Source organism: Suncus etruscus, chromosome 4 (genome assembly GCF_024139225.1).
Source record: "Suncus etruscus isolate mSunEtr1 chromosome 4, mSunEtr1.pri.cur, whole genome shotgun sequence".
Classification (NCBI taxonomy): Eukaryota; Metazoa; Chordata; class Mammalia; order Eulipotyphla; family Soricidae; genus Suncus; species Suncus etruscus.
This window is the reverse complement of record NC_064851.1, coordinates 46,845,065-46,872,039: the sequence shown is the minus strand read 5'-3', so window position 1 is coordinate 46,872,039 and position 26,975 is coordinate 46,845,065. Positions and strand designations below refer to the sequence as shown.

At 39.6% G+C, this 26,975-nt stretch overlaps 1 protein-coding gene across 1 annotated transcript in view; it reads left to right on the top strand.

The window, feature by feature from the left end:
• Positions 1–26,610, top strand: part of ARHGAP29 (Rho GTPase activating protein 29) — a 72,773-nt gene extending 46,163 nt beyond the window's left edge. The window contains exons 13-23 of the mRNA XM_049772310.1: positions 3,096–3,253; positions 3,479–3,618; positions 4,041–4,145; positions 5,530–5,628; positions 8,057–8,196; positions 8,508–8,696; positions 9,303–9,440; positions 18,092–18,324; positions 21,841–22,171; positions 22,680–22,788; positions 25,477–26,610. Coding sequence (XP_049628267.1) covers positions 3,096–3,253; positions 3,479–3,618; positions 4,041–4,145; positions 5,530–5,628; positions 8,057–8,196; positions 8,508–8,696; positions 9,303–9,440; positions 18,092–18,324; positions 21,841–22,171; positions 22,680–22,788; positions 25,477–26,372 — 2,538 coding nt within the window. The 3' untranslated portion in view covers positions 26,373–26,610. The remainder of the gene's footprint in view (positions 1–3,095; positions 3,254–3,478; positions 3,619–4,040; positions 4,146–5,529; positions 5,629–8,056; positions 8,197–8,507; positions 8,697–9,302; positions 9,441–18,091; positions 18,325–21,840; positions 22,172–22,679; positions 22,789–25,476) is intronic.
• Positions 26,611–26,975: the final 365 nt, after the last annotated feature.

The following is a 26,975-nucleotide window of genomic DNA, read 5'->3' as shown; positions in this document are numbered from 1 at the left end:
CCCAAAACTCTTATTAAAAAGGCGTTGTTAGTTACATTACCTACATTAACAAAAAAAAGTTTACCATTAAATTGTCTTTGTAGCTTTTTCAGAAGTAAACAGCGTATTTTTGTAGGTTTGTTTTGACTATGTGGGTTTTTTTTGTTTTGTTTTTTTGCAAAAACCTGACTTAATTAGTAATGCTTTATAAAGAGATTTAAAATCCAGAAGAAGTATGATTCAGCCTTCAGAATTATGAGGGATAGAGGGTTTGGGGTTGGGCGATACCTGGTGGTACTCTGAGATTACTCCTAACACACTGAGCTGAGGAGTCAGTCCTGGGGGGATGGGGGGGACCATATAAAATGCTGGGGATTGAACCCGTGCGAGGTCAGTACTCCATTCACTGAACTGTTGCTTTGGCTTTATTTTCAGAATTTTTTTGAAACTAAAGGATCCTTTGACATTTTATAATAAAAATGTCAGGATCAACTTTTTTTTATTATCTATAAGGTAGATAATATTATCTATCTTAAAACATTTTAGTTGGAATCGTGTTAAATCTTAGATCAGATTGGAGATAATGGACTGTACATGTAGCATCTTAAGTATAGAGATATCCTATCCATAAAAAGTTTTATCTACCCTTTAATTTAGGAATTTGGACATTTTAATCAGTAATTTGTTGTTTCAATGTCTTTAACATACTTGGATAGATTTAAACATATGTGTTTGGTGACGGAGGTTAGGAGAGCTGTGAATGATTGGGGGTTGATAGTGTTTGCATATGGACACACATTTCAGATTCTAGTATTTATAAATACGGTTGATTTTGGTGTGTTGGTCATGATTCTTATTAAATAGTTCTAGAAGGTTTTTTGGTTTGGGTTTTCTACATAGAAAAATCATGTTACGTGCACATAACAACTGTTTATTTCTTCCTTTCCAGTCTGTATTCCTTTTTTAATCACACTTGCTAGAATTTTAGCTGATAGTTGAATAGGAGTGATGCAAGAGGCATCCGTGCCTTATTTTGTTAGAAGTAGCACTTAGTTTTTCACTATTAGATTTAGATATATACATATATATATATATATATATATAACTATAGTTTTTTCTTTTTTCTTTTTTTTTCTTTTAATCTGATTATTTTAGGAAATTTTTTTAATAGTTCACTGAAAATTTTTCATGAGAATGCTGGATTTTATTGAATAATTCTTTGCATTGTTTGATTAATGTATTTTCCCTTTAGTTTGCTAGTTTATTGGTTTTTATGAAATTGATGCCTTTTGGGGCCGGAGTGATAGCATGGAGGTAAAGCCTTTCATGCGTTTGCCTTTCATACAGAAGAACAGTGATTCGAATCCCAGCATCCCATATGGTCCCCTGTGCCTGCCAGGGGCGATTTCTGAGCATAGAGCCAGGAGTTAACTCCTGAGCACTGCTGGGTGTGACCCAAAAAAAAAACAAAAAAAAGAAAAGAAAAGAAATTGATGTCTTTTTTTTTTTTTTTTTTTTTTTTGGTTTTTGGGCCACACCCGGTAACGCTCAGGGGTTACTCCTGGCTATGTGCTCAGAAGTTGCTCCTGGCTTGGGGGACCATATGGGAGACCGGGGGATCGAACCGCGGTCGGTCCAAGGCTTGCGCCGGCAAGGCAGGCACCTTACCTTTAGCGCCACCGCCCGGCCCCGATATTGATGTCTTTTATTTATTGATTTGGTTCTTTCTTACATGAGGGCTCAGTTCAAAGGTTGCTTCCTTGAAGAAACCTTCACTAACACACCATATCAAAAGAACAATTCCGTAAACATGTACCTAGTCACTTTGAATATTGTCTTTTTTTTTTTTAATTTGGGCTAATCCTACTGTTACTTAGGGACCAGACCATGTAGTGCCAGGAATCAAACCTGGGCCTCCCATCTACAAGGCATGTCCTCTGCCACTGAGCCATTCCTCTGAACTGATCTTCAGTCACATGAACTATTTTGTCAGCTCCTGGAATTTTACTCTTGAACTTTTCCACTTAAAACCTATTTTGCTGGAAGTAATTAATTTAAAATACTGTATTAAAATTACTTTCTTGAAGAAGCTAGAGAGATAGTATTGTGGATAGGGTGCTTGCCATGGATGCAGTCAGCCTAGGTTTTGTCTTTGGCAACCCATATGGTCCCCCTGAGTCTGCCAGGAATGATCCCTGAGTACTGCCAGGTGTGGTCCCTAAAAAAGTAACATTCTGACTTTCTGAAGAAAGTAAAGGACTGAAGCTTGTGAAGCTTGTGCTTTGCATTCTTCTGGGATTTGGGTTTTTTTTGGGAGGAGGGGCCACACCACTGACGCTCAGGTATTACTCCTAGCTATGTGCTCAGAAATCACGCCTGGCTTGGGGGACCATATGGGATGCCGGGGGATCGAACCGCAGTCTGTCCTAAGCTAGCGCAGGCAAGGCAGATGCCTTACCAATTGTGCCACCACTCCAGCCCTGTTTTTTTAATAATGATAATAATAATAATAATAATTATAATTATTATTATTATTATTAATTGCTTTATTTAAGCACTTGGTAACAAAATTGTTCATTGTTGGGTTTCAGTCATACTTTGTACACCATCCTTTGCTAGTGCACCCTTGCTTCTGTGCTTTGCATTCTTGAATTCTGAATTGAGTCCCAGTACCAGATGGTTCTCAAACATTACTGGTATCTTCACCCACCCACCCCAGAAAAGATAACTTTTCCCTTGCTCTTGATTTATCTTTCTTTTTTCTTAAGTGTTTTGTTTGTTACTTTCTTTCTGGTTTTAGGTACATAACCTGGTAGTGTTTAGGGCTTACCCTCCTTGTTCTGTGCTCAGCAGTCATTCCTGGAAAGCTTGGGGTACCATATGTGGTACTGGAGATTGCACCCAATTTTACCACATGCAAGACAAACACCTTCCCCACTCTACTATGGCTCCAGCCCAGACTCTATTTTATTGCTTGGGCAGTGTACTCACAATGATATTCCTTGTCTACTTGACTCTGTAGCCTTTTTCTCCTTGCTGTCACTTGAAATAGATGTATATTTTAATAGATTCCTGTGCCTCACTAATTGTGCTGCCTGTTGTCTCTGTGATCATAGGTAACAGTTAACCTGTTCCAAATGCAGCAGCAGCAGGCCTCCTCCCTAGCAAGCAGGTTGCAGTCTCTTTGTGATAATGCCAAACTCTATGATCCAGGCCAAGAATACAGTGAATTTGTGAAGGCCACAAGTTCAACTGAAGAAGAAAAAGTTGATGGGTAAGAATTAATGTATAGATAGAATGATTTTAAGAGGAAATATTTGTTGCTGTTCTTTTATATATTTCAGTCTTAAGTACAAATGAATAGGTTTTTCAGAAAGTAGTTGAACCATGCAATAAGATTTTGCATTTATTCACTTACAAGTTTTTCTAAAAATAGAATAGTGATGCTATTCATTCTTCTTAGTGATGAGTTTCTTTGGTGTTTTTTTTTTTTTTTAAGGAATGTAAATAAACAATTAACAGATAGTCCTCATACCTCTGGATATGGACCTTCAGACTCTTTAGAGGACGTTGTGCGCCTTCCTGATGGTTCTAGTAAGATTGAAGAAGATAGATGTTCTAACAATGCAGATATGACAGGTATTATTCATGTTAAATATAGCACTAATTTATGGAAGATATCTTTGTTTAAATATAATTTTCAATGAATTGCAGTTCTGTACTTACAAATCAGACCTTGAATTGTAATTTTTCAGATTTTACTCATGGTTGCAAGTACTGTATCTGTCTTAAAGTTGATTAATTTTCAAGAAAATTGATTTGTGCCAAAGAAATAGTATTGGGTTATAGGTGTTTGTTTACCTTGCATAGGTCCAATTCCAGTTCAGTCCTTATTACCACCAGGAAGTGACCCATTGGCAGTGGCCCAAAAACAAACAAAAAGATTGTATCAATGGCCAATAATTTTGATTTGTCTCATTTACTATAGTGCCAGCATTTTGCCTCACAACAATCCATTTGTATCTGTGTTTGACTTTTTTTAAATATTCTTTTTTTTTAAGGTCCTTCTTTTACAAGGTCGTGGACTTTTGGGATGTTTAGTGACTCTGAGAGCACTGGAGGAAGCAGTGAATCTAGATCTCTGGATTCAGAATCTATAAGTCCAGGTACCCAAGTAGTTAAGTATAGTAGTGAAGATACAGTGAAGAATTATTCTTTTGGGGGACTATTTTTTTAGTACTTTATATTAATAATAAACTCTGATAAAGGTATATTTTTAAAGAAAAATAAGTTACTTGTATTATATATTTACACTTATATCTTTAATACTTATATCTTCACTACTCATCTGAAAACTAATCTTTTAGATTACTTCCTTGATAATACTGATAACCTTGGTAACTTTCTTATCTCACCAGGGTAAGTTATTATCCTGAATTTTATTAAAAATTTCCTAGCTGTTGGGGCCTGGAGCATTAGCACAGTGGTAGGGCGTTTGCCTTGCATGTGATCAACACTGGACAGACCCCGGTTTGATTCTTGACATCCCATATGGTCCCCCAAGCCTGCCAGGCGCGATTTTTTAGCTCAGAGCCAGGAGTGACCCCTGAGCACAGCCATTTGTGACCCAAACTCCTCCTCCCCCCAAATTCCTGGCTGTGTAAATGTGTTAGTACCTATATCTTGTTGAACTTTTTCATCTTTTGTATATTGTATGAGAGACTCATACTTGGAGACTTCTTTCATGGAAATAAGAAAATTATTTCTTATTCTAGAAAAGAGAAACTTGGAACATGACAGTTTTCCTCAAATATTGGAAATGAGAAAGGTGGAAATTAGAAGAGTGCTTCTTTGCTCCTTGAGGGATAAATAATAACAAAAGACTAGGAATTACAGGAAGTCGATTTCTGTAATAAAAGGGGAATTTATTTTGCAGTTTAAATAGTTCTCAAGTGGAACATGTAACCTCATATTGGTTTAGTAATTAGGAACATAGATAAAGCAAAAATTCCTTAAACCATATTGTGAAAAGGAAATTTGAGGGGAAGAAGATTTTGGCTTGAGTAATTTCCAAAGCTCTTTCTAACCCTCAACATTTTGTATTGCTCCACTAGAATATTTTTGTATCTTTCAAAATATTTGGGTTACGTTGTATGTTATTACTTATAACAGAATTTACATATATTTACTGACAACTTTGACCACATGCCAATCAATCAGATACTAGATAGAAGATGTGAATGGAAACACTCCCTGCCCCTATCAAGCTTTCTAGTCTCTAAAAACTGTCAGAGTTCACAAATTAGTCCCATTTGAATACGTGACCCTCAATTTTAAGTATATTTGAAAAAAATTGCATTTGGCTATTTTCTGTATGTGTTTCCAGGGAGTAAGTTATAAAAGTTCTCTACATCCAGTTTAGAACAGAAGCCTTATAGCTAATGATTTTTGCATTATAGCTAATAAAGTTGACTTGTGTTATTTAAAAGATACACATTTCTGAATTTTCACAAGAAATGTGTAGTTATTTATTTTCACAAATATTTTTAGGAGACTTTCATCGAAAACTTCCACGAACTCCATCCAGTGGCACCATGTCTTCTGCAGATGATTTAGATGAAAGAGAACCTCCTTCTCCTTCAGAAGCTGGTATTTCACTCATCTTAATTGCTCAATAAATAGGGGTATCTTAAAACTGCATTGTACTAGGGAAGGGAAAAATTGTAAAAACTTTTTCAGGGGCCGGAGCAATAATGCAGCGGTAGGGCATTTCCTTTGCACGCAGCTGACCCAGGACGGGCCTCGGTTCGATCCCCGGTGTCCCATATGGAGTGATTTCTGAGCACATAGCCAAGAATAACTCCTAAGAGTCACCGGGTGTGGCCTAAAACAAAACAAAACAAACAAACAAAAAAAAACAAAAACCTTTTTTTTAGAACTTTTACACCTTAAGACTCAACAATGGTCTGCTGACTACCAGCTGAAAATCATTAATTGAAAAAAAAATTATTGGCCCGGAGAGATAGCACAGCAGTGTTTGCCTTGCAAGCAGCCGATCCAGGACCAATCCTGGTGGTCCCCTGTGCCTGCCAGGAGCTATTTCTGAGCAGACAGCCTGGAGTAACCCCTGAGCACTGCCGGGTGTGGCCCAAAAACAGAAAACAAAAAAAAACAAAAACAAAAAATTATTGATACATTTTAAACAAAAGGAATTATAATAATCTAAGAATTTATACCCGGGCCCAGAGAGATAGCACAGCGGCGTTTGCCTTGCAAGCAGCCGATCCAGGACCAAAGGTGGTTGGTTCGAATCCCTGTGTCCCATATGGTCCCCTGTGCCTGCCAGGAGCTATTTCTGAGCAGACAGCCAGGAGTAACCCCCTGAGCATCGCCTGGTGTGGCCCAAAAACCAAAAAAAAAAAAAAAAAAAAAAAAGAATTTATTCCCAAGCATGGGTTTATAATGTATTAATCAGATGTTGCAAATACAAGAATAAGCAAGAAAAATGCTTGCTTGAAAACGTATCAAAATAATTCTAAAATAGGATATTTAATTTTTCATTAAACAGTGATTTATTGTTGAAACGTTGCAATGTATGAGAAATTCTGAAAAATCCTAATAGTGTGGGAAAATAGGAAAAATTCAAGAAGTATGCTTCTTTTTTTTTTTTGAAGTATGCTTCTTGAGGACAAGCACAATTGGTAATGTTGAAGCATATAGAGAGAAGGTTGTTACTTTTAAGGATTTGACGTAGAATCATATAAATTAGTTTTGAATATTTGAGACCTTCCAGATAGCTGTTTTGGGTGATAATATGGAACTACTGATCTCTGGTAGAGAACTTATCTATAACTAGCTAATTATATTAGTCTTTTTTTTTTTTTTTTTTTTCCCCTTTGGTTTTTGGGTCACACCTGACAGCACTCAGGGATTCCTCCTGGCTCTATGCTTAGAAATCACACCTGGCAGGCTTGGGGGACCATATGGGATGCTGGGATTCGAATCAGTGACCTTCTGCATGAAGGCAAACACCTTACCTGCAAGCTATCTCTCCGGCCCCTTAATTATATTAGTCTTATTAATACAGATAATGCTGAAATACTACCATTATACAGTAATTTTCTTTGATGCTTTTATAGCATCTTAAGAATGTAATGCCACTTTAGTTAATCCCTCTCAACTCTGTGAAGAGTACATTAATAGCAGTATAAACTTGCCAGTTCTGACTACATTGTACTTTGCCATTTTAGAAATGTCCTATTTGGGGCTGGGTAGGTGGCGCTGGAGGTAAGGTGTCTGCCTTGCAAGCGCTAGCCAAGGAAGGACCGCGGTTCGATCCCCCGGCGTCCCATATGGTCCCCCCAAGCCAGGGGCGATTTCTGAGCACATAGCCAGGAGTAACCCCTGAGTGTCAAACGGGTGTGTCCCAAAAACCAAAAAAAAAAAAAAAAAAAAGAAATGTCCTATTTGTTTAGTGACAACTTTTATTTGTAACTAGAACGTTTAATGAATGTCCTTCATAAAAAATCTAAAACTGGAGCCTGAGAGATAGCACAGAGATAGGACATTTGCCTACCCAGGACAGACCTGGGATCTATTCCCAGCATCCCATATGGTCCCCTAAGCCTGCCAGGAGCAATTTCTGAGAGCAGAGCCAGGAGTGAGCCTTTAGTGCCACCAGATGTGGCCAAAAACAAAACAAAACAAAACAAAAAAACTCTAAAATTAGGTTATTTTGATGCTGCAACCAAAAAATATATATCACATATGTAATATATGGTATATATGATATCAGATGTATATGTATCTGATTGCAATGCTCTTATATTCTGTTAGTTCATACTTCTTTTTTTTTTTTTTTTTTTTTTTTTTTGGTTTTTGGGTCACACCTGGCAGTGCTCAGGGGTTATTCCTGGCTCCAGGCTCAGAAATTGCTCCTGGCAGGCACAGGGGACCATATGGGGCGCCGGGATTCGAACCGATGACCTCCTGCATGAAAGGCAAACGCCTTACCTCCATGCTATCTCTCCGGCCCCAAGTTCATACTTCTTATGTATTATTCAACCTCTGTTTTTAGGACCTAATTCCCTTGGGATTTTTAAGAAAACACTGATGTCAAAGGCTGCTCTCACTCACAAGTTTCGCAAATTGAGATCCCCCACAAAATGTCGGGATTGTGAAGGCATTGTAGTATTTCAAGGTGTTGAATGTGAAGAGGTAAGATATTCCTGGAATTAACCTTTTCATGTATTTTTTCATTGTACTTTTTATTTTATTGTCATCTTTTGCAAAGACAGTTTTAGAAATTGGACCACAGTATCGCTTCTATTTTGTATTTTTTTTTTTTTTTTTTTTTTGGTTTTTGGGCCACACCCTGTGACGCTCAGGGGTTACTCCTGGCTATGCGCTCAGAAGTTGCTCCTGGCTTCTTGGGGGACCATATGGGACGCCAGGGGATCGATCTATTTTGTATTTTATTTTGCTCTTAAATGAAAAATCTTTTCATGTACACTTTTGTTTTCTTGTAGTGTCTCCTTGTTTGTCACCGAAAGTGTTTGGAAAATTTAGTCATCATTTGTGGCCATCAGAAACTTCTGGGGAAAACACACTTATTTGGAGCAGAATTCACCCAAATTGCCAAAAAGGAACCTGATGGCATTCCATTTATACTCAAAATGTGTGCCTCAGAGATAGAAAATCGAGCCTTGTGTCTGCAGGTATATTGACTTCATAGAATCTTAAATTTTAAGGTGGTAGCATGGTATGCACTGTGGATATATAGATGGAGAGAAGTCTTCACTGATGGTGGAATTATACATTGTATGCCTGAAACCTAACTGTGAAGAACTTTATAGATCACAATTTACACAAATTACCAAAAAGTTGATCATAAAAGAAAAAAATTAAAACATAATACCTGGGGCCAGAGAGAGAGCACAGTGGTAGGGCATTTGCTTGCACGCGGCCAACCCAGGACACCCTGGTTTGATTCCCGGCATCCCATATGATTCCCCAACCCTACCAGGAGCGATTTCTGAGCACAGAGCCAAACCCCTGAGCACTGCTGGGTGTGACCCAAAAACCAAACCAAAACAAAACATAATGCCTGTATCATGTTTAAGAGGACTTTCAAGGAAAAATATTGGTCTCAGATATAATTGAAGTTAATTAGACTTACTTAGGAAATATTACCTCATCTGGCCCTAGATTTTTCCTAAAATGTTAATGAACTTGAAGTAAACCTATGTATTTAGATGTCTGCCTTTAACTGAACATTTATCTTCATGCAAAATCTTGAAAACTTTCCCCTTTTTCTTCTCAAGGGAATTTATCGTGTATGTGGAAACAAACTAAAAACAGATAAACTGTGTCAAGCTTTGGAAAATGGGATGCATTTGGTAGACATTTCAGAATTTAGTTCTCATGACATCTGTGACGTCTTGAAATTATACCTTCGACAGGTAAATTTTTTACCTTGTTAGCCTGCTGTTCAGTAGAAAATGAGAAAAACATTTGGGTTTTGCTGATAACACTTTTGTTGATAGACTATTGATTTTAGGGGAGTTGGGCCACACTAGGCAGCACTCAGGGTTACTCATGACTCTGTACTCAGAAATCACTTCTGGCAAGCTCGGGGACCATATGGGATGCTGGGGATCAAACCTGGGTCCATCCCAGTTGATCTCATGCAAGGCAAATGACCTACCACTGTGCTATCAGTTCAGTATTGATGTTTTTTGTTGTTGTTTGTTTTGTTTGTTTGTTTGTTTTGGGCCACACCCGGCTATGCTCAGGGGTGACTCCTGGCTGTCTGCTCAGAAATAGCTCCTGGCAGGCACGGGGGACCATATGGGACACCGGGATTCGAACCAACCACCTGGATCAGCTGCTTGCAAGGCAAACGCTGCTGTGCTCTCTTTGGGCCCAGTATTGATGTTTTTTAATAAAGATCAGGAAAAATAATACTTGAAGTATATGTACAGTCTAAAGACCAATTTACTATTTTTCAATTACCTAGCTTAAGGAAATAGAACATTACTAAGTTAGAAGGCCCTATATTCTCCACACTATCTCACATAGTGATCTTATCAATATTTATAACTCTTTTCCTTAGTAGTTTGGATACATGTGTGTTTATTAACTATTCTCATTAGGCTTTAGGAAATAGCAGAAAGCATAAACTTAGCCATATAGGGAAAGACCATTTCCATACTGATAGATGAAGAACTCAGTAAGTAGAATAGTGTCTGAGCCATAATCTGACTTTACCTTCAGTGATATTTTAAAGTAACTGTTGTGTAGGTGTGCAGTATGCAAGGTCATAATTGGATCCTGGAAGTTCATCATATTTGAGGCATCACACTGTCTTATAAGTAGAGTGCTAGAATTACAGTAGTGAATGGGCTGCTATATATTCTTTCTATGCTCCATTATCCCTGCACTTTATAGGAGTGAGTCCAAAGAAAAGTGTTTAAGCTGGGGGATGAAGTAAGAACCTATAGTGGCTTCAGGCAGCAGCTTTTGTGGGCAATACAACAGTTAGTGTGTTTCTAGGTGAGCGATATATATAAAAATTACTTTGGGTTACATCCTGCTGCATTCTGTTTTGAGGTGAAACTGATGACATAGTTCACAGGGCTTGGTCCTCAACATGACATCATTGGATCCTTTTTATTACAGTAAATACTTAATAATCTGTTTTACCCACTTCACTTTTCAGGCAAGAGCACCTATCTTCTGTGCCATATTTTCTTGGTTTTGATGTATTCTCTTATTTTTGTTTTGTCCATTCATTTTTTTGGGGGTGGGGGGTTTTGGGTCACACCCGGCAGTGCTTAGGGGTTATTCCTGGCTCTGGGCTCAGAAATCACCCCTGGAAGACACGGGGGACCATATGGGATGCCAGGATTCGAACCTCTGTCCTGCATGCAAGGCAAACGCTTTACGTCCATGCTATCTCTCTGACCCCATTTTGTCCATACTTGAGCAGTTTGTGGAATGAGTAAATATTTGAGGGGCCAAGGAGATGATGTTTTTAATGTCTTTATTTAAACACCTTGACTACAAATATGATTGTAGTTGAGTTTCAGTCATATAAAGAAAACTTACCATCACCAGTGCAACGTTCCCAGCACCAGTCCCAAATCTCCCTCCTCTCCATCCACCCCGCCTGTATTTGAGACAGGCTTTCTACTTTCTCATTCAATCACATTGTTATGATAGTTGTCAGTGTAGTTATTTCTCTAAGTGCACTCACCACTCTTTTTTTTTTTTTGGTTTTTGGGGCGCACCCATTTGATGCTCAGGGGTTACTCCTGGCTATGCGCTCAGAAATCACCCCTGGCTTGGGGGGACCATATGGGACACCGGGGGATCGAACCACAGTTCGTCCTACGCTGGCGCTTGCAAGGCAGACACCTTACCTCTAGTGCCACCTTCCCAGCCCCGAACTCACCATTCTTGAGGTGAGCTTCATGTAGTAAGCTGGAACTTCCAGCATTCCTCTCCTTTGCCTCTGAGAATTATTGCAAAAATGTCTTTTATTTTTCTTAAAACCCATAGATGAGTGATACTTATTGTGTGTCTATCTCTCTCCCTCTGACTCATTTCACTTAGCATAATAGTTTCCATGCCCTTCCATGATAGAAAAATTTCATGACTTCATCTCTCCTGACAGCTGCATAATACTCCTTTGTGTGTATGTACCTCAGTTTCTTTAGCCATTCATCTGTTGAAGGACATCTTGGTTGTTTTCAGAGTCTGGCTATGGTAAATAGTGCTGCAATGAATAGAGGTGTGAGGAATGGATTTTTGTATTGTATTTTTTTGTTCCTAGAGTATATCCCTAGGAGTGGTATAGCTGGATCGTATGGAGCTCAACTTCCAGTATTTTTGAAGAATCTCCATACCGTTTTCCATAAAGGTTGGACCAGACAGCATTCCTACCAGCAGTGAATAAGAGTTTCTTTCTCTCCACATCCCTGCCAGCACTGCTTGTTCTCATTTTTTTGTGATGTACGCCAATCTCTGTGGCGTGAGATGGTACCTCATAGATGTTTTGATTTGCATCAAGGAGATGATTTTTAAAGGTCTAAATGCAGTGATCCTCAAACTATGGCCTTTGGGCCATATATTGTATTTCAGTTTTGTTTCTTCACTTGAAAATAAGATATTCCAGTATGCATAGGAATTTATTAATAGTTTTTGTTCTTACTATAGTCCGGCCCTCCAACGGTCTTAGGGACAGTGAACTGGCCCTCTATTTAAAAAGTTTGAGGACTACTGGACTCAAAGCATTCTTTGTGTGTGGTATCTCCGGGATTAATATCTGGACTACATGATTCCCTTTGTACTACTACATATGCCCTAAGCAGTACTGAGTATGAAAACAAAAGTGAAAAACAAAAATAAAAGGTGACTATTTGAAGACTTAACATGTAAATGTATTCTAGTTTCTTGAATAACAATGGAATGTAGGTGGTATGGAAGGTGATGTAATAGTCCATGCATAAGTGATTTTCTTAAAATTTTTAAAGGCACTTTTTTGTTCTTGTTGAAGCCTAAAATCCTTAATTTTTGAATGTATGTGACCTGTATGTATGTATATCACTGCATTTAGACCTTTAAAAATCATCTCCTTGATGCAAATCAAAACATCTATGAGGTACCATCTCACGCCACAGAGATTGGCGTACATCACAAAAAAATATATCTGAAAGTATATAGAATTATTTTTTCCTACTTTAGTGTTTCACAGTGATATGCCTTGATGTGGGATTATTTTTAGCCACTATTTTGGGTATTTGATAGGCTTTTATTCTAGTTACTTATTCTTTAGTTCTTAGAACTATTGTTTTTATTACTCATTTCCTTCCCCTATTTTATTTTGGGAGCATATTTGGATACTTGATAGCTTGTACTGGTTATCTATTGATTCCTTTTCTATTTTTTTTTAAATGTTTTTCTTTTTGTATTTTGGGTCACACCTGGTAGCGCTCAGAAGTTACTCCTGGCTCTGTGCTCAGAAGTCGCTCCTGGCAGGCACGGGGGACCATATGGGATGCCAGGATTTGAACCGATGTTCTTACTGTGTTGGCCACATGCAAGGCAAACACCTTACCACTGTGCTATTACTCCGGCCCCTGATTCCTTTTTTATTTTTGTTATAACATTTTCTAAGAATTTTCTCAGTTTTATCTCATATAAACTTTTTTTTTTTTTTTTGAGTACATATTGAATTACAAGAACTCTAGTTCTCTGCTCCTTACTATAATTTTTGTTTTGGGCAATACCTGGAGGTGGTCAGGGATTATTACTCTGTTTATGGATCACTCCTGGTGGGGATCTGGGGGGAACCACATGAGGTTCTGGGGATTGAACCAAGGTTGGCTGATTACAAGGCAGGTGCCCTACTCATTGTACTCTCTTTTACCCCTTTTTGCTATTTTTATGGCATGTTTTGCCCTTCCTTGAATGCAGTATTTTATCTGGAGGATAGTGATACCATTTGAATTTTAAAGAAAACTTCTTTTTCTGGAAAGGTTTTTCCTAATTTATTCTTTAGCTTTGTCCAATGGAAATATAGTGTGAGCTCCGTGTATACTACTAAATGTTCTACGAATCACTTAAAAAGACATTGAAGTTTGAGCAGTAGTGCAGAAGGTAGAACATTTACCTTGTACTTGGTGACCTGGCACTGTATATGGTCCCTTGAGTTAGCCAGAAGCACAGAGCTAGGAATAAACCCTAAACACTGCCATGTGTGACCCCCCCCAAACCCTCCCCCCAAAACCAAAAAAAAAGATAATATTTTACACATTGAAAATATACTAGTATCTAGTTAATATTTTTAAATTATTGGTGAGATGATTTTTATTTTGCCTTGTATTTGGTACCAAGTCTTTGAAATTCAATTTGAATTTTTTATTTAGTATATATGCCAATTTGGACTAGACCCATTGCTAGTATTTAGTAACCCTCTGAGGTTAATGGCTACCATACTGCCAGTACAGTTAGAGACTTTCAGGATGTTTTTCTTATTTTGATGTATCTTCCATGATAGTCTGCTTAAAATGAAAGAGTAGAGAATTGAAATCTCTGGAGACTTGAATGTATGAAGGCCTTGAAGATTTAACATGTATTCACTTATTATGATCCATATTGGTTATTTATAAATTATGGACTGTCCTTCTGGGTCTTTGTTCCTGGTTGATAGTCCTGAAAGGTTTTTCCCCTATCTAAAAGTGCTCAGAGAAATCTGGATATTAAGTAGGAAACAAAGGCATCTCTGCACTCACCATCTGTCACTAATTTGAGATTACTACTTTCCAGCCATTTTGTACCTGAAAACTGGTGATAGTCTGTGGAATGGTAATTGAAACCACTTTTTTATGTTTTAGACAGTATTTTTGTGCTTGAGTATGGCCCTTAAAGACTCTGTTTTATATTGCCCAGAAAAGAAATTCCCAGACTTCTGTTAGTAAATTACTCAAGAACACACAGTGACAAGGCCAGAGTGCTAGCACAGAGGTAAGGCATTTGTTTGCCTTGCATGCAGCCAATACAGGATGAACTCCAGTTCGAATCCCAGCATCCCATATGGTCCCCGAGCCTGCCAGGAGTGACTTCTGAGCACAGAGCCAGGAGTAAACCCTGAGCACCGCCGGGTGTGACCAAGGGAAAGAGAGAGAGAGAGAGAGAGAGAGAGAGAGAGAGAGAGAGAGAGAGAGAGAGAGAGAGAGAGAGAGAGGGAGGGAGGGAGGGAGGGAGGGAGGGAGGGAGGGAGGGAGGGAGAGAGAGGGAGAGGGGAGGGGAGAGTGGGAGGGAGGGAGGGGGAGAGAGAGAGAGAGAGAGAGAGAGAGAGAGAGAGAGAGAGAGAGAGAGAGAGAGAGTTTATGAGGATCTAGAGATTTGGGGGTGGGATGGGATTGAGCCATACCTAGTGGTGCTTATATGCTTATAACGTGATGTTAGGAATTGATCCCAGATCTGCCTCGTACAAGCCAAATGTTTTATGGTTTTTGTTTTTGTTTTTTGGGGGACCACACCTGGCGCTCTGGAATTACACCTGGCTTTGCACTCAGAAATTGCTCCTGGTAGGCTCAGGGGACGATATGAGACAGGAATAGAACATGGGTAGGTCTCAGGTTGGCTGCGTACAAGGCAAATGCACTACCATTGTGCTATCGCTCCAGCTCAAATGCTTTATATTTTGAGATAACTGTTCTTCTCCAGGATCAGGTGATACAGTGTTGGCAATCTTAGGCTCCTGTAAATCAAATTGGTTCTCAATTTAGGAGTTTAATTTTTATAGGACTGCTAAATCAGTACTTTCTCTCTTCTCCTTACTTGGTGAGGTGCTGTTTTTGTCTTCATTAGTCACCTAGTCCTGTGGAATTAATTGTATTTCAGTGAGGTTTTGGGAGAGAAAAGTTTGGGACAAATGTTGTATCTACCAGGTGAGCCCAGGGATTTTAGTGATGCTATTAATGTCTATGTTTCCTAATCTGTGTGTTCGGCTATAAACTAATAAAGGGAGATGTGGGACTAGTAAAGCATGTGCCTTGCATGCAGCCAATCCAGTTTCAATCCTCACATGGTCCTCCTTACATCACTGGGCGTAGCACTGGCGATCTCTGAGCACCCCAGGATTTGGCCCTGGAAAGCACTGCTGGGGAAGCCTGGGGGTTAATGCTTTGGTACTTTAGGGCCCAAGCAGCACTATATCCTCAGGTCCCGGCACTAAACACCAGCCCAGTTGACTGAGAATCTCCAAGAGGGCCTCTTGGACATCACTTTGAAGTTTTTCATCTTTCCAAAAATAACTCATAAAGATAAGCTGTAGTAGTTTGTTCACTTTTGTGTATGTTTTGCTGCATTTTGTCTTAAATATTAAGTCTCGGGCCCGGAGAGATAGCACAGCGGCGTTTGCCTTGCAAGCAGCCAATCCAGGACCAAATGTGGTTGGTTCGAATCCCGGTGTCCCATATGGTCCCCCGTGCCTGCCAGGAGCTATTTCTGAGCAGACAGCCAGGAGTAACCCCTGAGCATCGCTGGGTGTGGCCCCAAAACCAAAAAAAAAAAAAAAAAAAAAAAGATTTAAGTGTCTTTAGTCACTTTTTTTTTTTTTTTTTTTTTTTTTTGCCACACTCGGTGACACTCGGGTTACTCCTGGATATGCTCTCAGAAATCGCTCCAGGCTTGGGTCACCAAGGGATCAAACCACAGTCCGTCTTAGGTTAAAGCATGCAAGGCAAACGCCTACCTCTTGTACCACTGCTCTGGCCCCCTCTTTAGTCACATTTTATAGAACTTAGCTAAGGGAGAGAAAATGCTTTTGAATAGAGGCCAAAACAATAGTATTTTGAATAAGGCACTTGCCTTGTACACAGCCAAAATGTGCTTGATTCATGTACCCTGTATGGTCCCCCAGACTTACCAGGAATGCTCCCTGACCACAGAGCCAGGAATAACTCCTGACTACCACTGGCTATGGCCCAGAAACAAACACATAAAACAAGAATGCTTTTGAAAAATAGTAAATTTTAGAGTGATTCATCTTTTATATATTCCAGACAGTCGAGGGAAGTTGATTCAAGTTTAAAATCAGTGCTCTTTCTGTCTTAAAAATACTATGGGATGGGGCTGGAGTCATAGTACAGTGGGTAGGACTTTCACCTTGCACGCAGTTAACCCAGGTTTGATCCCTAGCACCTCATATGATTCCCTAAACACCTCCAGGAGTGATCCCTAAGTGCAGAGCCAGGAGTAACTCCTGACCACCACCTGTTTTGGCCCCAAACCAAAACAAAAGGTACTCTAGGATCAGATCACTTGCTTGAGAAGCCATGTTTCTTCTTCTTTTTTTTTTTTTTTTTTTTTTTTTGGTTTTTGGGTCACACCCAGCGGTGCTCAGGGCTTACTCCTGGCTGTCTACTCAGAAATAGCTCCTGGCAGGCACGGGGGACCATATGGGACACCGGGATTCGAACCAACCACCTTTGGTCCTGGATCAGCTGCTTGCAAGGCAAACGCCGCTGTGCTATCTCTCCGGGCCCGCCTTGTTTCTTCTTAACAGTATTAGAAAATAGCCTTCGTTTTTCCTTAGATACTTAGAAGTCTGTACCTCTAAGAGAGTTTAGTAATCAATTAGATCTCAAGAGCGGTAGAGTTAGAAATTGATCCCAAGGCTTTGCATCTCTGTGATCAGCATAAGAGACTAGAGAGAAGCAAACAGATGCCTACCTCACCACAATAGTGCAGAACATTAGCTAACCAGCAGCACTCCTGAACAAGTACAGAAACATTAAAATCAGGGTGCTGGAGAGATAGCATGGAGGTAAGGCGTTTGCCTTTCATGCAGGAGGTCATCGGTTCAAATCCTGGCACCCCATATGGTCCCCCGTGCCTGCCAGGAGCAATTTCTGAGCCTGGAGCCAGGAATAACCCCTGAGCACTGCCGGGTGTGACCCAAAAACCACAAAAAAAAAAAAAAAAAAAAGAAAAGAAAAAGAAAGAAACATTAAAATCATTATGCAAGTCAATAGATCATAGTGGAATACTATGCTGGGAAAAGGAGTTTCTTTAGAACAATTTAAATTGTATTTAAAATTTGGATAAATTGATAGTTTCTTATTTATGAGCCAGAGTATCTTAAGCTAATTTTTTATTTTTGACCCAATTACTTGGTCCCTAGAGTATTTGTTCTTTGTGTCCCCTTACCAATAAAATTTAGAATATAAGCTTTTTCTTATTATTTTGAGTTATTTTAAATATAAGGGTTGAAGATTATGCTAAATTTAAGACAATTAAGTATATAATTTTTATAAGATGCATATCAGTTTAAAGTTAGCAATACTGCTTAGACATATGGTTAACTTACCTTTATCAGTAAAATTTATAATGATGTCATATCTATAGCAAATATGTACATTTCTAAACATGAATTAGCTTTATATTATGTTAATCTAAGAAATAATCAAAACAAATTGTGGGATTGAGATCAATTTGATTTCATCCTGCTCAGTTACGCCTTGTCACTCATTGATTGGAAACACCTTTGAATGTAGCACCTTGGACAAAGCGGTATCCTAATATAATTTTGTTTGTTTAGCTTCCAGAACCATTTATTTTATTCCGATTATACAAGGAGTTTATAGACCTTGCAAAAGAAATACATCGTGTAAATGAAGAGCAAGAGGCAAAAAAGGGGCTCTCTGAGGACAAAAAGTGCTCAAACACTTGTATCGAAATAAACCGCATTCTTCTAAAAAGCAAGGACCTTCTAAGACAACTACCAGCATCAAATTTTAACAGTCTTCATTACCTCCTAGTACATCTGAAACGGTAAGAAATTTTTATTTTGTTTTTAGTTCATACCCAGATATGCTTAAGGCTACCTCCTGGTTCTGTGATGGGACTTGGGACATTATGGGATGTTGGGAATTAAACCTGGGCCAGCTGTATACAAGGCAAGCACCTTACTCACTGTAATATCTCGGGTTTTTTTGGTGAGAACTTTTAAGATGAACAACCATTAGTAAGTAGAGAATTCTGTTGTTTTTTGTTTTTGTTTTTGGGGGGGGGGTCACACCTAGCGGTGCTCAGGGGTTACTCCTGGCTGTCTGCTTAGAAATAGCTCCTGGGCCCAGAGAGATAGCACAGCGGAGTTTGCCTTGCAGGCAGCCGATCCAGGACCAAAGGTGGTTGGTTCGAATCCCGTTGTCCCATATGGTCCCCCGTGCCTGCCAGGAGCTATTTCTGAGCAGACAGCCAGGAGTAACCCCTGAGCACTGCCGGGTGTGACCCAAAAACCAAAACCAAAAAAAAAAAAAATAGCTCCTGGCAGGCACGGGGGACCATATGGGACACCGGGATTCGAACCAACCACCTTTGGTCCTGGATTGGCTGCTTGCAAGGCAAACACTGCTGTGCTATCTCTCCGGGCCCTCTGTTGTTGTTTTTAATTGTAAAAGATATACAGCATAAAATTTTCTATCTTAACCATTTTACAGATACAGTTCAATTAGGGGTTAGGTGCTTGTTTTGGCACAGGGCCAACAAGGGTTCAATTTTGACACTTCATATGGGGCCCCAATACTGCCAGGAATGATCTCTGAATCCTGATGTATGTCCCAACTGCTACAAGGAAACAAAAATTCTTTCTGGGATAAAATCAGTTTTATTACTATAAATAAAGCTAAGGGGCGTGGCAGATGCAGATCTGCCTTCAATAAATGTGTAGTACCTTTGATCCAGATACATCAAGTCCTCAGATTATATATCAATTTTATTTGTATAATACCTGCTAAAAGCTCCCCTATTCATTTTTTTAAAATGATTTATTTAAGCACCATGGTTCCAAACATGTTCGTAATTGGATTTCAGCACACCACTGTCCCTCTTTATTTCCTACTTCCCCTCACCCCTGCTTGTCTTCGAGACAGGCATTTTATTTCTCTATCATTGTCATGGTAGCTCTTAGTGTAGTGAGTGGGACTTTCTGTGCTCTCTTCCTCTGACTTATTTCACTCAACGTAATCATCTCCAAATCCATCCATTGTAACTTCATTTTTTTTCTAACAGCTGCATAGTATTCCATTGTATAGATGTACCACAGTATCTTTAGCCACTCATCTGTTGTTGGGCATCTGGGTTGCTTCCAATTTCTGGCTACTGTAAATAGTGCTGCTGTGAACATAGAAGTGCAGTGGGCATTACTATATTGTGTTTTTGTATATCTCTAGGAGTGGTATTGCTGGATCTATGGGAGCTCAGTGTCAAGCTTTTTAAAGATTATCCGTATTGTTTTCTAGAAAGACTGGACTAGACAGCATTCCCACCAGCAGTGAATGAGAGTTTCTTTCTCCCCATGTCCACACCAGCAATGGTTGTTCTTGTTATTTGTGATGTGTGCCAGTCTCTGTAGCGTGAGATGAGATCTTGTTGTTTTAATTTGTATCTCCCTGATGATTAGTGACATAAAACATTTTTTCATGTGACTTTTGGCCATCTGTATTTACTTTTGGCCATCTGTATTCTTTGAGGAAATGTCTGTTCATTCCTTCTCTCCATATTTGATGGAGTTAGATTTTTTTTTCTTATTAAGTTCTGTCAGTCTTGTATATCTTAGATATTAGCCCCTTATCTGATGGGTGTTGTGTGAATAGTTTCTCCCATTTCATGGGTGACCTTTTACCCTGTCACTAAGGAAACAATTTTTTAAATGGGCACTTTATTTTTAATATGTGTTATGGGAAAGGAGATAAGAATATGTATCTTTTTGTAGTCTATGTCTTTCCTCCACTGCCTCCAGTGGATGAAACTGGGTAGGGAGAAAGAGAAAGTGAAAGGTTTGGACTCCAGAGAGACAGCACATCGGTAGGGAGTTTGCCTTACACACAGTCAACTCAGGACAGACAGTGGTTCGAATCCCGGCACCCCATATGGTCCCCCAAGCCAGCCTGGAGCGATTTCTGAGCACAGAGCCAAGAGTATCTCCTGTGCGCTGCTGGGTATAAACCAAAAACCAAAAATGAGAGAGAGAGGGAGAGGGAGAGGGGAGGAGGGGAGGGGAGGGGAGAGAGGAGAGGAGAGAGAGAGAGATAGATTGATTTCATTCCTCTTTCTGTGCTTGTTAGTACAGTGGCAGATAATAAAACCTGTGCAGCACAACATCATTCTTTTTCTTTTTTTTTTTTTTTTTATTTTGGATTTTGGGTCACACCCAGCAGCACTCAGGGGTTACTCTGGCTCTACGCTAAGAAATTGCTCCTGGCGGGCTCGGGGGACCATATGGAATGCCAGAATTCGAACTACCATCCTTCTGCATACAAGGCAAACTCCTGACCTCCATGCTATCTCTCCAGCCCAAGCATTATTATTTTTCTTACAGAGCTGTGCTCAGTACACAGGGCTAAGTGGGGAGGAAAGGTGATAAATCAGAGCTAACCCTGAGCCAAACCTAAAGAACTGAATGAAAGTGGTTTGGTGACAAAATATATTGAAGAGCATTCCAGGAAGAGGGTAAACGACACAGAAACATAACTTAAGTGCACGTTTAGTATGTATGAGTGATTTGGCTAGGAAATAGCAAGCAAAAGAGGAACGAGCTGATGGAAGCCTGATAAAGTCTTGCTTGGTAAAGTCTTCCCCTTGTACACATGACTAATTTTGAGTCAGGTGTTTAATGTGCCTCGAATTGCCTGTTTTATCTTTCTGGCAGTAACATGAAAAAGTGTTTGGAGGGGAACCCTTTACTGCAGTGCATAACTTCTTCAATAGTCATAGAATAGTCATCGGTGAGAAGAATTTGAGGTAGGCCAGTGCAGTGGAAGCAGCAATTGAAAAGGGATCTTTAGAGAAAGAGTCAATTGGGCTTAAATAATAGCTGTGGCCAGTGAAAGCAATTGACAGGAATGATTTAAGTTTCCGATATAAATGATCTGTGAAAATGTGCTAAAATGATAGTGTTTTTGAGGGTTATTTCCACATTGCTGTGGTAAAGCTGTGAGGTAGTCACATGTAGTTAGATGTAGTCAAAATGTAATGGGCATTTTCTCTAGATTTCCACAACCCATTTTCCTGCATCCTTCTTTTTTTTTTTTTTTTTTGGTTTTTGGGTCACACCCGGCAGTGCTCAGGGGTTATTCCTGGCTCCAGGCTCAGAAATTGCTCCTGGCAGGCACGGGAGACCATATGGGACGCCGGGATTTGAACCGATGACCTCCTGCATGAAAGGCAAACGCTTTACCTCCATGCTATCTCTCCGGCCCCTTCCTGCATCCTTCTTAGTTCATCATGTTGAACGTCATCAAAGAAGCCCAATCAAATCTCCAGTAATTTTTTGTGTTTACTTCACAGGGTTGTAGATCATGCAGAAGAAAACAAGATGAACTCCAAAAACTTGGGGGTGATTTTTGGACCAAGTCTTATTAGGCCACGGCCTACAACTGCCCCTGTCACCATCTCCTCTCTTGCTGAATATTCAAATCAAGCACGACTGGTTGAATTCCTTATTACTTATTCACAGAAGATCTTTGATGGGTCATTGCAGCCACAAGATGTAGTTGTGTGTAATATGGGTAGTGTTGCATCTCAAGCTGATCAGATTTGCCCTCCAAAGCCTCTATTATCACCAGAAGAGAGAAATTCAGAGCATTCTGTGAAGCCACTATTTTTCTCTTCAAAGGAAGTGAGTTTATACCTTTATGGAATTGTATTCACTTAGTTGAGAGGCCGGAGAGATAGCACAGTGATAGGGCATTTGCCTTGCAAGAAGCTGAACCAGGATGGACGGTGATTTGAATCCCAGCATCCTATATGGTCCCCCGTGCCTGCCAGAATCGATTTCTGAGCGCAGAGCCCGGAGTAACCCCTGAGCGCTACCAGGTGTGACCCTCCCCCCAAATAAAGAACTTGAGGGGCCCGAGCAGTGGCACAAACTGTAAGGCGTCTGCCCTGTGCACACTAGCCTAGGACGGACCACAGTTTGATCCCCTGGCGTCTCATACGGCCCCGCCCCAAGCCATGAGTGATTTCTGAGCGCATAGCCAGGAGTAACCCCTGAGTGTCATCAAGTGTGGCCGAAAAAAAAAAGAACTTAGTTGATATTTATATAACAAGATAAAAAAAAAAATCCTTGATATATTTTGAGGTACATTTTTCTTCTTTGCATTTAAATTTTTTTTCCCCTTCAACAGGATATTCGTACTTCAGTCAGTGAAAGCAAAAATTTGGAGCCACCTACATTCCTTGAGGTTTCAGAACGCAAGCAAAATGTATTAGAAAAACGTGATGCATCTTTCACTGGTGAGTTGCCATGTAACATGTGACATGTTTGCTGACTTCAAAGTGTGCAAATATGGGGACTGGAGTGATTCATAGCAGGTAGAATGTTTGCTTTGCACAAGTTCAACCCAGGTTTGATCCCCAGCATCCCATATGGTCTCCAAGCATGCCAGGAGTAATTTTGAGTGCAGAGGCCAGGGATTAAACCCTGAGTGCCACTAGGTGTGGCACAAAAACAAAATCAAAAACAAGAAAGCAGTTAACCCAATCCTGGACACCCCATATGGTTGCCCAACCCCATATCTCTCCAGTAGTAATTCTTTTTTTTTTTTTTTTGGTTTTTGGGCCACATCTGCCGTTGCTCGGGGGTTACTCCTGGCTGTCTGCTCAGAAATAGCTCCTGGCAGGCACGGGGGACCATATGGGACATTGGGATTCGAACCAACCACCTTTGGTCCTGGATCGGCTGCTTGCAAGGCAAACGCCGCTGTGCTATCTCTCCAGGCCCCCAGTAGTAATTCTTGAAAGTAAAACTAGGAGTATGCCCTCAGGATCGCTGAGTATGGCCCCACCCCAATACAAATAAATAAATAGTAGAAACTTCCTTGGTTTTCATAATTGCCATTAAAGTCAAGACAGAAATACTTTGGGTAGTATAATTCATCATTTTTTTATGTACTCATATTGATCAAACTGTTAATAAGGTATCTGAAAACTTCTGAAATTTAAAAAATTTAATTTCCAAAAGCTTATAAAAATTTTTTAATGGGGACTGGAGCAGTATAAAGCAGGGAAGGCACTTGCCTTGCATGTGACCCAGGTTCTATCCCCTGTTTACTTTTTTTTTTTTTTTTTTTTTTTTTTTGGTTTTTAGGCCATACCCATTTGATGCTTAGGGGTTTCTCCTGGCTAAGCGCTCAGAAGTTGCCCCTGGCTTGGGGGGACCATATGGGATGCCGGGGGATTGAACCATGGTCCTTCCTTGGCTAGCGCTTGCAAGGCAGACACCTTACCTCTAGCGCCACCACGCCAGCCCCAAACTTTCTGTATTGTTTTTTTTTTTTTTTTCAATTAGTTTATTTATTTTTGGTTTTTGGGTCATTCCTGGCAGTACTCAGGGGTTACTCCTGGCTCTATGCTCAGAAATCGCTCTTGGCAGGCTCAGGGGACCGTATGGGATGCCGGGATTCTAACCACCAATCTTCTGCATGCAAGGCAAACACTTTTACCTTCATGCTATCTCTCTGGCCACTATCCCCTTTTTTTTCTATGAGCCTACCAGGAATAAATCCTGAGTGCAGAGCCAGGAGTTAAACCCTGAGGACTGTTGGATGTGCCGCAATCAAAAAACAAACAAAAATTCTTGTTTTCAAGTGCTTAATGTATACCACTAGATATATTTTACCACTAGATATATTTTGCTGTATATTCTGAGCTCATTTCTGTTCAAATCATTGATCCACACATTAGTATAAACACATATTTTATGGTTTTATTTTATAAATAGTGATTTTATTCTGATAGAAGAAGGTATGTAGGAAGAGTAAGATGGCCTTGTTTATCATGAAATGGGCAGAGCTGAGCTAGCACATAGGACTCCCAAGTCTGTCCCCTGCATTGTGAGTTGTTCCCTCAGAGCTCACAGATCTATTTTCGTGGATGCTCAAAGCCTGGCCACAATGAATTGGGTCCCTTAGAATGTTTTTAGTTGTGGAAAGGCCCTGGGATAGCAAGACCAGAGGATGGTGCCCTGGAAGCCCAAGAAAAGGTGAGCAGTCGAATAGAAGCGATCTACTGAAATGGTGTAGATAACTGGTTCTTATATCTCCAGGTACTGGAGAAAAGTGTAAGCAGAGAGCTGCATCTTCTGTGATGTTTTTAGAGATTTTGCAAAAAGGATCAGGTTTGAAGGAACTGATGGTTCTAGTTTGAGAAAACATGAACCATGGCTCTAGGTGGATAAGGAAAAGAAGAAATTTAGTCTGGGAGTAAAGAATAAATGGAGTGAATAATTTTTGTTATTTAAACTAAAAATAGTTACCCTATATAGACAGAATGAATGAAAGTTTTAGTTTGGTTTTCAGTTATAAAGGCATTTAAGTATCTTATAAGTTGTGTTTTCATTGTGGGTTGTTTATAATGAGGAGCAGAGTGGCAAAAAAACTTGATTCTTAAGACATCCCTTCATTTGATTTGTTTAAATTAGAGCTACTTTTCTTTTTTACTTTTTATACATCAGTGTCTGCCTGCCTATTGAAATTGGTTTGTGTGTGTATAATTCTACATAGCTTGTTAAAAAAAACTTACTTGAACTTTTTTATTATTATTATTATTTCAGGGCAACACCTAGAGGTGCTCAGCTTTCTTCTGCCTCTGTATATAGGGACCACTCTGAGTGGGTTTAGGGGACCATGTGGGATGCTTTGTACCTAACCTAGATTAGCTTTGTGCAAGACTACCCACCTACTGAAACTGCTGTACTATCTTGGGCCTCTTGAATAGTTTTTTTAAACCCACAGGTTTTAATTGGTGTTTTAAAAGTGTTTATCATATTAATTTAAATATAATTTCTAACATTTTATTTTTAGAATGTACACCATTAGTACTCTAATTTTTTTCCTACCCAAAAAACCGTGTAATTTGGGGAAAACATGTAGGAGGACCTTTGGATGTTCATCTGTAACTCTTTCACATTCTTTCCATTTTTAGACACCCTGCATTTGCTTGCAGATCAGGAGCTTGAATCAACATCACAAAAGATGGAAACAACCTGTAAAATCTCTAAGCAACCTCCTCTGAAATCTGATAGGGAAAATATTGGGAGGCATAATCCAAGGACCAAGATGAGACCTGTAAGTTTGCCTGTAGAGAGAATACTACTACTTTCAAGCTCTCCTAATGAGAGAAATGGAAGAAACCTGGGAAATGTAAATTTAGACAAGTTTTTTAAGAACTCTCTCTTTGACGGAAATCCTATCTTCCAAGAACTTAATAGAAAAGATAATCCTACTATTTTCGGTTCTAACTTTGATGACTTTGACCTACAAAATCTACCAAAACATTGGGAAAGAGAGTCTGAACAGAAGGACCCAGTTGCAAAGACTGCAGTCGCTTTGCCCAGTGCACTTCAAGAAAGAGGAGTGACGAACATCAGGATCAGCGGGGACCATCCTGTCAGTGCTCCTCAACCCAGTAAGCCATGCTCAGAAGTAGTTAGGTCAGCAAAACAAGTGTCAGAAAGACGCTCCTCTGATTCCTGTCCTGTGGCTCCCATCAGAGCACCCAGAACACTGCAGCCTCAGCACTGGACAACATTCTATAAACCACATGCTCCCACTGGCAGTGTGAGAATGGGGGAAGAGAAACCTACAGCCTCCTCAGCAGCCGTGCCTCCTGTCACAACTCATTCTCCCCAGAGCCAGGTGCTGAGACTAATTCCAGACTCAGAAAACGCATCCACCTGTTCTGTACAGCCGCTTAGTAAACCTAAAGAGAACTCAGAGGACCAAAACTTGCCAGAGGTTCACCCAACCTGTCAGAGACCAAGACTAAAACGAATGCAACAATTTGAAGACCTTGAAGACGAAATTCCACAGTTTGTGTAGGATTGTCAAAACCCAGCTTTTCTTTCGTTATTGTTTTGTGGTATTGTGCTTGTTTTGTAAAAATAATTTTTGGAAGGGGGGGGGGGAGACCTTTTGTATAGGATTGTCCAGTCATGGTTGTTTTTATCCAGAGTCAATTGTATTGAATGGTAGAATGTTCTGATAGGCCTGAATATGTTCCTTTTTGGAATTATCTTTACATCTGTATTTTGAAGTTGTGAATAAATAGGTGAACTCATTTTTTAAAGTTTAGTTGATTTCCCTCCCTAAAATAGTCCATTTAAATGCATCCCTAATATATGATACAGTTCTCAACTAATAGGTGCAATTGGGGAAAATCAGCTTTATTTTTTGAAGTGAAAATAAGTATTTATAAAAAAGAATATTTCTGAACCAAGTGCCTAAAAACTTTTGTTTGGTATGATTATTTTTTCCTCTGCGTTTTGTACCCTTTTTTCGCTATTTTTATAGCATAGCTTTGGCCACTTACGCTTTAATAGTATGTATATAATCTTTTGAAATTTGGCTAGCAATTCACTTTTTAGTGTTCACATTATGGCCAAAAGGCTTCAAATACATATTTAACTGCATTTCAGTTGTTTT